At 46.0% G+C, this 13,323-nt stretch overlaps 2 protein-coding genes across 2 annotated transcripts in view; one reads left to right on the top strand and one right to left on the bottom strand.

The window, feature by feature from the left end:
- Positions 1 to 2,274: 2,274 nt before the first annotated feature.
- The window catches only part of T265_10617 (hypothetical protein), a gene marked incomplete at both ends in the record, with an annotated part of 16,457 nt that continues 5,408 nt past the window's right edge, over positions 2,275 to 13,323 (bottom strand). The window contains 6 exons of the mRNA XM_009177038.1: positions 2,275 to 4,407; positions 7,429 to 7,680; positions 9,766 to 9,990; positions 10,283 to 10,559; positions 11,066 to 11,319; positions 11,417 to 11,657. Coding sequence (XP_009175302.1) covers positions 2,452 to 4,407; positions 7,429 to 7,680; positions 9,766 to 9,990; positions 10,283 to 10,559; positions 11,066 to 11,319; positions 11,417 to 11,657 — 3,205 coding nt within the window. The remainder of the gene's footprint in view (positions 4,408 to 7,428; positions 7,681 to 9,765; positions 9,991 to 10,282; positions 10,560 to 11,065; positions 11,320 to 11,416; positions 11,658 to 13,323) is intronic.
- T265_10616 (hypothetical protein) overlaps positions 6,148 to 13,323 on the top strand; it is a gene marked incomplete at both ends in the record, with an annotated part of 17,701 nt that continues 10,525 nt past the window's right edge. Inside the window, one exon of the mRNA XM_009177039.1 lies at positions 6,148 to 6,251. Coding sequence (XP_009175303.1) covers positions 6,148 to 6,251 — 104 coding nt within the window. The remainder of the gene's footprint in view (positions 6,252 to 13,323) is intronic.

Consider the following 13,323-nt stretch of genomic DNA (forward strand, 5'->3'; position numbering starts at 1 on the left):
TATATATATATATATATGCATTGGAACTTCCGTGAAGCTTGCCGATATAAGGGGACGTGACTTTTGTTCTAACAGACGCTGGTTCAGAACGATTGTCAAACAAACCCGTCAGCTTTCGTTTAGGTGTGAGTAAACGACACAGACTCCTTACCATTGGAGTTGAATTGTTTATGTCTTCCGAACAGCCCTCTCCTGGTACGGGTGTGATTATCCTACACCAAAGGTGAACTGAAGATTCCAGCCGAGGTCACAGACTCACTAACACTACATATTTTCGACCGAGCGAGGATTACAGCCGCGTTTGTCGATATGCATGTTGCCACTCCGGCAGCACACGCTAGGCATCTGAATGGCAAATATTTTTGCAATTGGACCGATGTGACCGGTTTACTTGATGTCCAGAGCGATGACTCAGCAGTTGTACCGGTTGTTATTCAAGTGACCCGCCTGCCAAGGCTTCCCAGTAAAGGAGCAACACATCCTTGAAATATCCTAGCAGTTATGCTTGGGCACTTGTGGGTAGTTGCTAGAATTTGTGTTCACTTTACTCTTGCCTGCATGTACAACGCCGATGCACATTGTGGCCTGAACAAAATATCCACACCAGGACAGGAGGAAAGTGATCTACGGAGTGTGATTCTACGAATTCCGGGAGTGTTTTTAATGAAACGCTCTTGGAGAACTTATTTGAGAATATGAATCTGCTTTGCTCCAGAGCTGGAAAAGACCTGTAGCAGCACAGGAATAGCGTCACCGCTCGAAGAAGTGTGCTGTATATGGCTCATCAAACTGAAGAATTCAAAGAGACAGGATGCACGATGTGACAATTCTTTCGTTGTCTTGGCAACCAAGCCGCGAGGAACTAATGTGGTCCCCATTCACGTTTACCTTCTATTGAGAATGGCAAGCTAAGGACATTCGCGTCCTTGGGATATGGCGTTACAAACTACCTCCAGTTTTGACGTGCCGGCCACGCCAGATCCATCCAGTCATGCGTTAACTTATCCAATTATGACGTAATAACAAACCGTTTACTGTTACAACACATGCCGAGTAAACCAATGCACCCTTCTTTCGGTCACTGAATGTATTCACTAAAACAAGACAGGTGTGGTTTCACACATGCATTTCACCTGACGACAAAGAGCGCATCCTAGTTCGACGTGGGCCGATAGATCGGGAGAAATACGGAAGTGTTTGCTTACCGTCCAGGGCCTCCAGAGCTTCTATAACCTGATCACGTTATCATATAAACCATCCTCATTAAGATTTCAAATACACATCGCATCCACGAAAATCCACCTTTTGAGAGGTACTGTCAAAACGTTGGGTGGTAATAATCCATCGGTATTAGCAACATCGCAAGCATCGGCATGAACCGGTCAGTATCGACCGAATGGAGATGCTGCAGGGTCTACTCGAATCGCTCGTATGCATACACACCGATTGCACAGCTTTCGGTACAAGAAACAGAGAACACATGGAAGCGCTCACTCTATGGCTGCAACAAACTACACATTTCGCTTCCAGTCACTTTGAAGGATCTGAGTGACTCAAATCGCAGATTACTACATTTACGTGTTCGGACATAGCACATGTACATCATGAAGCAGGAGAGAACACAACACTGAGAAAATGGTCCATTCGGAACATGACGATCGCAATAGGGCGTGTGATGCACACGCTGGGTGCAAACCTCTCCATCACTGTGATGAGGGAATGAGTGCCGAGTGGCACTGTCGTGGCGGACTCCCAGGAATGAAAACAGGCTAGTTGAAACGACGGAATCGTTAAGTGTGTCTTACACACTTGCATATTTATGACCGTCACGATCATGAAAATACAGTCGTATACCAATGTGGGGTTTTTATTCGGAGGCACTGTGCGCATGGAAAGTATGCTGCAGTTTCGAACAAAATCATCCTACATGTTGAGTTGTGCTTTGATCAAATGGATTCGTGGTACAGCGGAAGAACCCGTCAACAAGTAGCGTTGCGCATTTTTCGAGATACGAGGAATCGGATGAAATTCAGTGCACTTGCACTAAATTGAGGATCTCGTTTAGCTATGTAATGATTGGTGTACTTCGCGATATAAAACTGGTGATACCTTCACATTATATCGCATCCATAAAAGATCGCGTGATATTCCACAGCAACCCGTCGAGATCGCACAGCACCTATCGTAGGGCGCTTTGACCAGACTCTTATGCAGAAACAAGCGACAGGCGTACGCCGTAAGGTCAAATATACAAATCGCAGAAAACAGAACAGACAGTGGTTAAAAACGATTATATACGTAGGAAAAGTGATTCAAGTCAGTAATACTGACGGAAAATGTGTATAAAAAAATCCAAACGGGTCAAAAATATTGGCGAACTCGTTCTAGGATGAGTGTGCAGTGAAAACGGATGTGGTCCGTGTCGGAATTCGACCTCGTTCTTACGTGATATCACTTCACTCTGAGCATTCGTTCAGCCGAGGAAATTAGGCTGTTTATCCGATCTGACAACGAACGGGCATCCAAATCCAATGTATTTAACAATCCTCTCACGATCCAAGGGATCCAATGGGTTGATAGCCGATGCATGCGATCAAGCGGCGTTGAATGCTCGATATTAATTGCCAGCCAATGCAACAAGCGACCCGAAGAAAACATGACCCACTCGGGAATGAATGAGAAAAACCGTTCACTCGGGATTTCTGGAGCGGTACAGCCATCGCTGCTGCCGGCATGTACGCACAGAATATCCATAAGTTCCACGAGTTGGTGAAATTCCTGATACACCAGTTGCAGTTCATTCAGCTGATGAATAATTTCAATCGAAAGTCGGCTAGGTTGAAACCTAGAGTGCTGCTCCTTAAGATTGCTACCAAGGACACCAAAACGATCACACAAGTCCGCAGTGATGCTGTTCATTGCGTCCCGGTTACGACGAGCCGAGTTAAAGAACATCGAGGTGATCAATGCACAAACTATGACAGCTAAAGCAACCGGACAATCGTGCAAACCACTCGATCGAAATCGTGCGATCTGAGAATTTCTGAACCAGAAAACGAGCAGACATACAAGTGAGTGGGATTCAATGGAGTCCATCTTGACCAGACGCAAATCCAGTCGCAGATAATGCTTGAAGAAATCGGTAAACAAATCTGGTGAAGCTGGCTGGACAGGTGGAAATACCAAACGAGGTACCTGGAGCTCGAAACAACATATGTTAAAACCCTGGCGCCTATACTCCACAGCACCTCCTCCGTTGGATGCACACAGTTTGTATGAGCAACCTAGTTTCTCTTCAAGATGAATTATAAGACCGTATTGCAATTGGCGAAGTTTTTCAGTGACGTAGTAGATAGAGTTGCTCAGTCCCAAATCTTCCATTAAAATCCGCATCACGGTACCACCACGGACGTAAAGGCCATCAAGAAGGGTTGTGGATATGCAGCCTTGACGAAATTTGCTGCGGAAATTCTGAGGCCAACCGCATATAAGGTTAGCGTCCGACTTCATCGACGGCACACCGCACTGCTGGGAAGGTAAAACGTTTGTCACGGCAGTGACAGCAGCCTCTAAGGTAGTCGCCTTGATGATATCTCCATTCGGTCTAGGTGGACTCGAAGCAATGCACACATGAGACTTCTTTCCTTCCTTCAGTGATAAGAAGTCCGCCAGTTGCCGACAAACAGTGTGCAAATCCAGCACGTAACCAAGAACGCAAGTGATGATTTGTGCAGTAATATCTTCCAGCTGTTTGCCATGGTGAAGCGATAAGATTTCTCGGACAGGAGTAGACAAGTCATCTGAAAAACCACTGAGCCAGCCAATCACAGCGTGAATGCGTCGGCTGTTGTACGACATACCGTTTCTCTGGGATGAGTTCAACCGCTCTGTGATTGCTGAGGGAAAAGGCACAGAGGATATAACGTCGTTGCCCACCAGGACTGGGAGTAGAGGGCGTAATGGTGGGCAAATCCCCCGAAGGACCGACTGAGAGGGTCGAAATACTTTACACGGAAGTGCGTGGCACCCAGCACTGTCGGTGCAAGCACTACATCGTGAAGGCAGAGGTTTGGATTTCTGCTCTAGGAACATGAGTGGAATTACGCGGTAATCAGAAGCAGGTGGGGTTCCGAAGATGAAGAAATCCGAGTCGTTGCTCACAACTGGACAGTTCAAATAGATAGCCAATTCTGCAACGTGAATGTCGGCCTCACGTTCGCAGTTGACATGATGGATGCCCATTTCTTCCAGAACGGAAAGAAATACTTGATTTGTTAGTTTCGGCAAAATATCGGGTGTAGACTGCTGTGTATTCTCGACGTCGTTGAAAGCCTGGTTATTTAAGTACCTTGACAAGGTGTCGATGCGTTCAGCGTTCCGTTTCAGTAATGTTTCACGCTTCGAGCCCTGAAGTCGGGGGAAAACGAGGGATAAGGAGCCCTGTTATGAAGAAAACTAGGTATTTAGGGACGTTTCTGAATTCCAAATTGCCTTGCCGTGGAAATTCGTTTAGAAATATGAGAACCCACTGAATCAGACAGAAAGCATTAAGGAAAATCTCACCGTGTCAAGAAGATCTTTTGGAGAGAACAAGAAATTACCACGTGGTGGATTATGTTTACCCGTCAGCCTTAGTGTACACCCCAAACTGTAGTCGGTCGCGAACGCGCCGACGTAATGGTATGTTCTGACAGAAAATTGTCTGCAACTCACTTACTAATGATTCAACCTTGGCGGGATGGTCAACGGTGAGGAACACAGCGGGTTCCAGTACTGCGAGTAATCGTACTACGAGGCGGTCGGCAGATACAGTCGAACTGTGCTCTGCGATAGGAATGTGAGGGCAGTAAGACATTTCCCCCTAGCGGCCAGCAATGTCCATAGTCATGGAAGCAGCTATGCTGTCTTCCCCCGAGTGGAATTGACCCCAAAGAAAATGTTCTCCATGAGAATGGTATGCGGTCTGGATTAATACAAACAATTTGTCAACAGAAAATAGTACACAGCAACAGCCGCTCCTTAAATCGCAGATCCATCACATACTGCTCAACACCGAATGAAATCATGCGCCCTTAGAAGAATGGAGGAAGATTGTGACAAATGGCAAAAAAATACGAAGACGCTGTAAAGAGAGGCGGAAGTGGGTCGTCAGTGCTGGGTGCCAGGATTGCTGTGATTACCGACAGAATTCTGCACGAGCGTAATAGGGAAAATCAATTCCACAACCGTTATCAGTGGTTGGCATATGCGACTCAGATTAGATATATTTAGAGCGAGTGGCTAGTAAAGCGGGAAAATACCTGCCGAAGTAGCAAGATGCTAGAATGAGCAACCGCAATCGGTCTAGCTGAACCTGGTAACAAGAACAACGCGGAGAATGGCAACAGAAGAAACTAAACGTTTTGAATGATAACAGTTACAATTATTACACCGAAGGATAGAAAGAGTCCACAGAAGAGCGATTATTCAACACATCACGGAGAAATCCGTGATGTCAAAAGCAATATAGCTGAATGACAATACAATGCACCAGTCCCACAGTCATGATATCAACCGTTCCAAGGCGAGTGTTTCTGACGTTTAATTAAGAGCTCCACAAATTGGTTTTAATGGAGATTTCCCCCTGTGGGTCAAGCTAATTTATGCCGAAAAGCCTAGAAGCACTGTACAGCCGTTGTATCCTTGTTGGGAATCGTCCGTATTGTGCGAACAACCGACATCCAGGCTAATAATTTGAATACTTATCCGTTCGTCAACCACTGGACTCTACACCCATCCACATGTAAGCCCTGAGTAGGCGTACATGGTCATATCGACGGTAGTTAACGAACCAATAGTTCATGTGATATGGTTGATTAGACAGTACCGATCAGTCGGTATCGCGTCCCCTTGAGTTGCTAACTTGAGACACCTATGGCGTCAGAATGGTTTATCCCTGAATCTGAAGGGACGTGTGTATCAAGCTACAGTACGGGCTGTTCTGTTGTATGGCTGTGAGACTTGGCCTATTCGAGCAGCGGACCTGAGACCTCTTCAGGTGTTCGACAATCGTTGTCTCATAGCTCGTGTGGGTTGGTGTCAGCGAATCCGTAACGAGGCAGTTAGAAAGCGTGTTTTCGGTTGTGTAACGGGTACTTCCATTGAAGAATGTGTCCAGCACCAGAAGCTGCGTTGGTTGGGGCATGTTTTACGCATGCCGAACCATCGTTTGCCGAAGAGAGTACTGTTTTCCATGCCCAATTCGGAGTGGGGTAAACAGAGAGGTGGCCAACCCATGACCTGGCAGAGGAGTATGAAGGAGATCACGAAACGCTTGGGTGCTGTCGGTGCTACTCGCCTTCCAGGATGGGGACCGCGTGATCCTCACTGTGCCTGGTTGGATACACTACAAGATATGGCTGCCAACCGATGTCAGTGGCGTTCTTGTTGTCAGTTTCTGTCCAGATTGCCTGAATGAATGTCTGGAGGTGTAGGCACCTCGGAATGATTGTGTTAAGCTAGCACTAAGTCCCTCCGCCGTCAACCTTTACTCTTTTTTTACACTAAGACTCAAATAAATCATGGTTGTACAGCAGTTAAGCATCGGTGTTGAACACTGATGTCATTCTGTCGATAATAATAATAATATATCATAGAGACTTAATACACTACTCACACGGTTGCTGAAAACTAACAGGTTCTGCTATTCTCGGGGCGCATTCCCTGAGTTCCCGTCAATCTTATGTTCTACTTAGACCCAAATCGCACGAAATTAGCGGAACGAAGTCATTTGCATACCAATTCGGTTTTGACAGGAGGCTCATCTAGAACCCGGCTGCTGCACCAGACTGCCTCGTGTTTCAAATGGCACGATATTCGAGATATTGGGATGCATTTTATAGACGTAATACACACTTAAAACACCATAAACAACAGAATCAACTGGATTCCAAGTGAGTTTCCTGGCAAGACAAAATTGGTATGTAAATGAGTGTATCGCGCTAATAAAACTACTCCGTTTTAGCTGCATTCTTGAAGGTTATTATTAAAACACTACTGAACTTGATTCTGGTTTGAAACAGACATTTTCAAACTACGGCAGTTTCATGAGTTCCAGTGGACGACAAATTCGCCTGGTAGAGTGGACCTCACACATTACAAACAGCGCCTGAGGTAAACATGTATTGGTACGATAGTGTGAATATTCTAGTGTTTCAAATTGCTTCGCGGAACCAAGCAGCTGCAAACAATGTGACCATGGTAATCGGCTTATAGCGGATAAACTGATTTGATTGACCGACAAGGAATACACACAAATGGAGAAGGAAGCTCGAGGTGGGCGGCCGAACGTACGAAATGACGACACAGCTGATCATGAAGTTGCGAAGTTCGAAAGACTACCAACAGAACTGAATTCGGTCGAAAAAAACGAACCGTCGACATACTAACCTTACTTTCGTGGCATCCATCGAACACGAAAATGGGAGTGATACGGCATTTCTGGAGTTCAGTGATGGCCGCGCGAATAAGAACTATGAAGCTCAGGTATTCGCCTCCATAGTGTCGGGCCAATCCCGATTGCCGATATGAAGTTGCAATGTAGTTTTCCGCATCGAACACCAAGTAAGTATTGTGCAAATCGCACTGCGTGAAATTGTCCGGCTGTTGAGTGAGATATGTGAACAGACCACGAACACCCATCTACAAATCAGAACGTGAGGAAGCGGCTAGGGAAATGGTGTTGCGATTACTTAAAGTGGCATACGGACGAAAAGCTTGAACGGTCCGAAGACTGTTTGAGTCACAAAATATAGGCGGAAACAACAAAGTCGTGTATTGAAACATGCCGAGATTCCCTAAGCATTGGGCCATAACGACAACAAAGCCCATGTTCTCAGAGTTTGTGACGAGACAGGTATGCGGATAAATCAGTGTTTTCTGTATACATATGGCTGTCGTCACTAGTAGGGAGCCAATTTCTGTTGGCTCCGCAAAGCCTCTATCTAAATTTAGGTCGCCACCATCCAGACCAAAGCTGGTACCAGTGATTAGTGCGAATTAGGAGGGACCCTAGTTACATCAACTCCACTTAAGTAACGAGTGGGCAAGTGTTTTGATGTTCTGAGGGTATGAAAAACTATGTACCTGGCGAACTTCTAGGAGTTGGTGTATCCGATACACAGTTATGTGTGGGGCATAGCAATTAAATGCACTGATTATCCTGCCTCTCGCGTAACCTACGATTACGAAGCTTTGTGCTGTAATTGATTTAAATTGGACGCAAAGCTCACCAGATTTATAACTCGTGCGATTCTTGCTTGCAATTGCTCAAAGCAATTCACGTGGGCCAGCAACACAGCACAACCAAGGGACAGTATTTCACCGCTACAATTGGTGGTCAATCTTCTGTCTTACCGCTGGGTTCCTGTACATTAGTTACACTGCGACTGAGTGCTACGATAATTTTAGGACGTTACACAACACGCAAGATATGCAAGTGATAACGATGGGCTGACCCCTATGTGCATGGATACACACAGTAATTTCCGAAAACACACGAGACATCTGATCGGTGTTCCACTATCGGACGGCCTGCAAACGTACCATAGAGTTTGATGAGACCGTACACCTATCAAAAAATGGGCTTGGTTGTGTACTTAACGTTGGTAATAAAACTTTCGCAGATCCGGACGAAGCCAACTACCTGATAAGCACGAACTAGCAGATGTGGCTAAGACCCTCGGGGTCCGATAGCATCTTCACTTCATAGACATGACCTACTGTTCGGTTAGAAGATTGATACGGATTCTCCGATTTCGATTGGCCAGTTCAGAGGTCAGACGAAACCAACCGACGAAAGAGAACCGTAATCATAGAAACTAAATCCGCGGTACGTCGAGAAGTGTCATTAGGGCACACGGATGGGGAATTCCAAATGAGCAACCCAATGATGCCAGACCGAACAACAACACTGAATCCATCACACACCTCATATACCGGGTGGGCGAGATGGCTCAAGTGGTTAGAGCGCGAATCTACTGACCGGAAGGTCCTGGGTTCGAACCCGGCCCCTGCCTCTCGACTTCCCCTGTCTAGGCTTGTGCAACCTGACAGTATCCCAGACCTCGTGCTTCCTTCGGGTGGCATGGCAGTTAGGCACCGGAAGGGTGTTACAGCTGAACTATTTTATTTTTTTCATATACCGGGTGGTCGTTGCCTTCAATGGCCTGCTTCCTCGTACCCGGTCAGTTTGCAACACGTGAAGGGGAAACATCAGTGCCCGGGGGCGAAGCACGGGCAATCGGTGTTTGGTGTTGGTTTATACCCTACGCAAGATCGGAGTACCCGGATACTCACTCCATCATTGACGGGAAAGTCTTGCCGGCGAATCAACGTCTTTGCCGTTACCAAAGGACAGAAGATAAGCGCTACAATGTGGACCAAACCTTTGGTTATCTCACCACTAGCTTCCCGTTCATTAGAGATACATGACGGCAAGTTCCTCATCCTATCTCCGAAGGGACATCTCCACAGTAAGGCGTTTGAATTCAAGGAAAAAATACCCACCCACACACTGCATTTAAAATCTAAGCCAACGGAAAGTTATATGCCAGTGGGTAGACGAGAGATCCAAAACCTGAAACGCGGAACCAGCTCAATAACTAACTGGGACGAGGCAGTTGCCTTCAAGAAATACGAAAAGTGGAGAAAATAAAGCCATACATGTTGTATTTACAAAGTAGTTTATTATCCGAAAAACTATACAGCGGATGGTCACCAAATGACCTCAACATCATCCGTGCGGTAACGCTGAGTCACTGTAGACTCGTGCAATGGAGTTCTGAGTCCTGCAGCGTACATCAGACAACCAGTGTGGGCAATCATCGCGCCATTGTCAATGCAGAAGCGGTCATCCGTAGCAAACAACGTAGCTCCACGTTCCTCAGCCATCTTCCTCATCATCTCCTGCAAACGACCATTACAGCCAACACCACCAACGACAAGAACTTCCTGAAACACATGCGAAGGAGAAGGGCGACTAGATTACGGAACCCAAAAAGGCCATTTGAAAGCAAACTACTTATAAGCAGGCAAAAGACGGAACACGGTGAATGTCATCCCAGAAACACGTCACCATGTTCTGCAGCAGAATCTGCTGCATGCTAGCCAGAAGATAGTCCTGTCAAAATACAGTTGAGGACAATGAACACGTAAAATCCGTAGGTTGGGGAAACTCCTATTCATTCTTCTTAACTTGGGGATTGGGGTCATATTTACTCAACGGAAGGGAAAACCAACCTACTTTAGCGCCACAGTGTGCCATCGCTCGTTCCGTGATTTCCACAACCATTGCAAAAACCGTTTCCTGGAGGCTGAAACACAAGTCCTCCACTGTGTATTCACCCGACTGGAGTAGATCACAACTACGTTGTTCCAGATAGGACAACAGGCCGGCAAACGAAACATCCATTCCTTTCACTGAGTACGGCAGTTCGAAAAACTTGCTACCCTTACGAGCCAGCATCTCCACGTTGTAGCCAGGGCTGGGGTCGTTGGACAAATTGACAATCCGTGCAAACCTGGAATAAAAGTGGGACAGTTGAAGGAGTCAACATATCAGTGTATCGTTGGAATAAAGAAAGTTTGCCTTCGGCCGAATGGCGATCCAAATGTATACAGAGCTTCTCGTTAAGTGAAAAACGCAATGAAAAAAATGTTCACAGGAAGAATGCCGTCATGACTGCCATCCGTCTATGATGAATATCCTACAGTGTTCTACAGGCTGCTTCACAATTCACTGTATGTAACCAAATTCGTCATCAGAGAACAATACACGTAATTCGTTGCCATGTATTCTCATGTCACGCAGAACACCGTTTGCAATTTGCAAATTACAATTCATCAAGCGCATTCAAATCAAGTGCACTTGAGAATAGTCGCACATGTCAAGAAAACAGCAAAGAGCCCCAGTGGTCTTCGCAACATAGTTATTGGACCAGAAAGCTGGTGGCGATGATGACATATTGGGGTTAAAGTGAAGGGGTCGTTGTCCATAGAATACGTGTCAAAGAATGAGATGACCAACCTGTCCAGACAATTTCCCAAGGCGATATCAATTGTTTCACCAAAAATACGGTAACGACCCGAGGTGAACGAGATCACCTGAGTGTTTCCACCACTGACATAGAGGACGACCGGTGAGCGGGCCCCAGTTATCAGACGGCCCATTTCAATGTGCGCTATGCAGTGATTCACTCCAATCAACGGTTTATTCCATAACTGTGAAAGGGTCCGAGCAACCACAGCCACAACCAGAAGAGGCGCTCCCATTCCAGGTCCCTGCCAAACCAAAAGAACAGTAGGCTACACATCATGAACACGTTAAACTAACAACAGGACACAGACCTCGAAAAAACGCGTACTCGTACAAACCAACCTTAGTGTAAGCAATCGCATCCAACTCCTCAGCCTCTATGTTCGCTTCTCGAAGGGCACGCGAGACGAGCGAGATAATGTGAGTCTGGTGATGCCGAGCAGTCTCAGTCGGTTGGAAACCCTCACCAGGTGGAGTGATGTAGGTGACTCTGGGATTGGACAACACCACGCCATCACGAACAACGCCGATGCCTAGCTTGTTTGCACTACCTTCCATACCAAGAACGACAGGCATTGCGTCTCTGAAAGGTACAAGTTAAACTTTGAGACCGCACGATATTCATAGAGCAGAAATAAGCGGATCGTAAAGGACACTGTTGGTTTGGGGTCTGCTGCAGTGCCAAATCCAGAGCACGGTATCGTTCTTCATCAAAACAACAGTTACTACTGCAGCTAAGACAACCTAAGCTGAATAATTTAACACGTACAGCTGCGTTCTTCCTGTCGCGATTCATCAGACGCATGCATCCCGTGACCTCTGAAAAAAAATCCAAGTTCAAAACTTTCCGGAGAATCGTTGAACATGTTATGGGTGACGCTGATTTGTGGTGTGTTTACCTGCCAATTGGACAGGATATAGCATCCCGCATATTTCGGTAGTGCAGATTCGGATCGTAGGATCCAATTCTTCTTCGTTCTTTAAGTCAAGACTTCTGAGATGATCCTATGGCCGGGTGACTTAATTTGCATCATGAGCAGGTTAGCTTGAGTCTGTCTTGTTTTCGTAATGAATGGAAACGGTCTAGCTTCCGAGATAGATTTTCTCGTTTCCTCCGGTGAGTGAGCTCTGTCACTCGAACTTGACACTTTTTCCGACTAGTGCGTCAGCCAATTGTGGGAGCGTCAAGCGCTCCAAAAATGTTTTCCTGGAAGAAATGGTGTTTGACAAAGGTGCCCACTCTATCCTCATTTTCGTTTGATTCCGTCAGTGTTGAATTAATGATGCCAACTGTTGAGCGTCTCGTCAACCCCGATGCTCAGGTTTCTCCCAGTTAGAACCATGTACACCTGGAATATGGAGACCACATTGTTCTCATTAGTGAAAAGTAGTGAAGGCAAGCATGAATAGAAGAGCTGAACAATTTCATCCACTCCTCCAGTACGCGCTTGGCGTCCAGAAACTGCAGTCACCCTGTGGGACGTGCAGTCTATGAGTACCCCTCTAATAATTCTAGGAGTTACCCTGAAGGTTTGGAAGAACACTAGAAAATTCTCTCTGGAAAGTTACGTCAGAATCGTAGTCGGTACGCACTTCAATGAAGCCGTACACCATATGGTCAATATGATTCACAAAAGTTTACACTTTAGCTGAACTTTCAGGCTTCATTGAGTTAAATTTTGAAGATAGGGAACCAAACAGTCCATGGCATCTGGTGAATGGTCAGCATCGAAAATCGCAGGTCGGAGAATATGATCTATCTTTTAATAAAGATTAAACTGTCGCGAAACATGAGTGGTTCCAGTGCAAGATCAGAACGAATACAGAAGGGCGTAATGCATATTTTAAGCATCCAATAACGATAGTACATGAACCGAAAACATGGAATAACTGGTAAGTTAGCGAAATATGAAGAGTACAGTTTACATAGGTATAAAAGGAATCAGGAAGCAAACACAAACCTCCGGTTCAATCCCGCTAAAATATTCAAGCTGACGCATCAAGCGATGTCCTAAAGTTACGTACCCATACAAATCTGCAACAACCACAACCATCACACCATTATGCCCATCGAGCCTACGTCAGCAGGAGTACAAATTGAAACCATCGTTTCTCTCTTAGTCAAACTCCAAATACATTCCGGACAATTCCAAAATCCTGACTTAACTAACAAAGGTTTCTCTAGGCCGTCCCCGACCTAAAGATGCCACCTTGACGTGGTGGTCGGGCTTCAGTGCTGCAATGATCCC

Source organism: Opisthorchis viverrini (assembly GCF_000715545.1).
Source record: "Opisthorchis viverrini unplaced genomic scaffold opera_v5_388, whole genome shotgun sequence".
In the NCBI taxonomy this organism is placed as follows: domain Eukaryota; kingdom Metazoa; phylum Platyhelminthes; class Trematoda; order Opisthorchiida; family Opisthorchiidae; genus Opisthorchis; species Opisthorchis viverrini.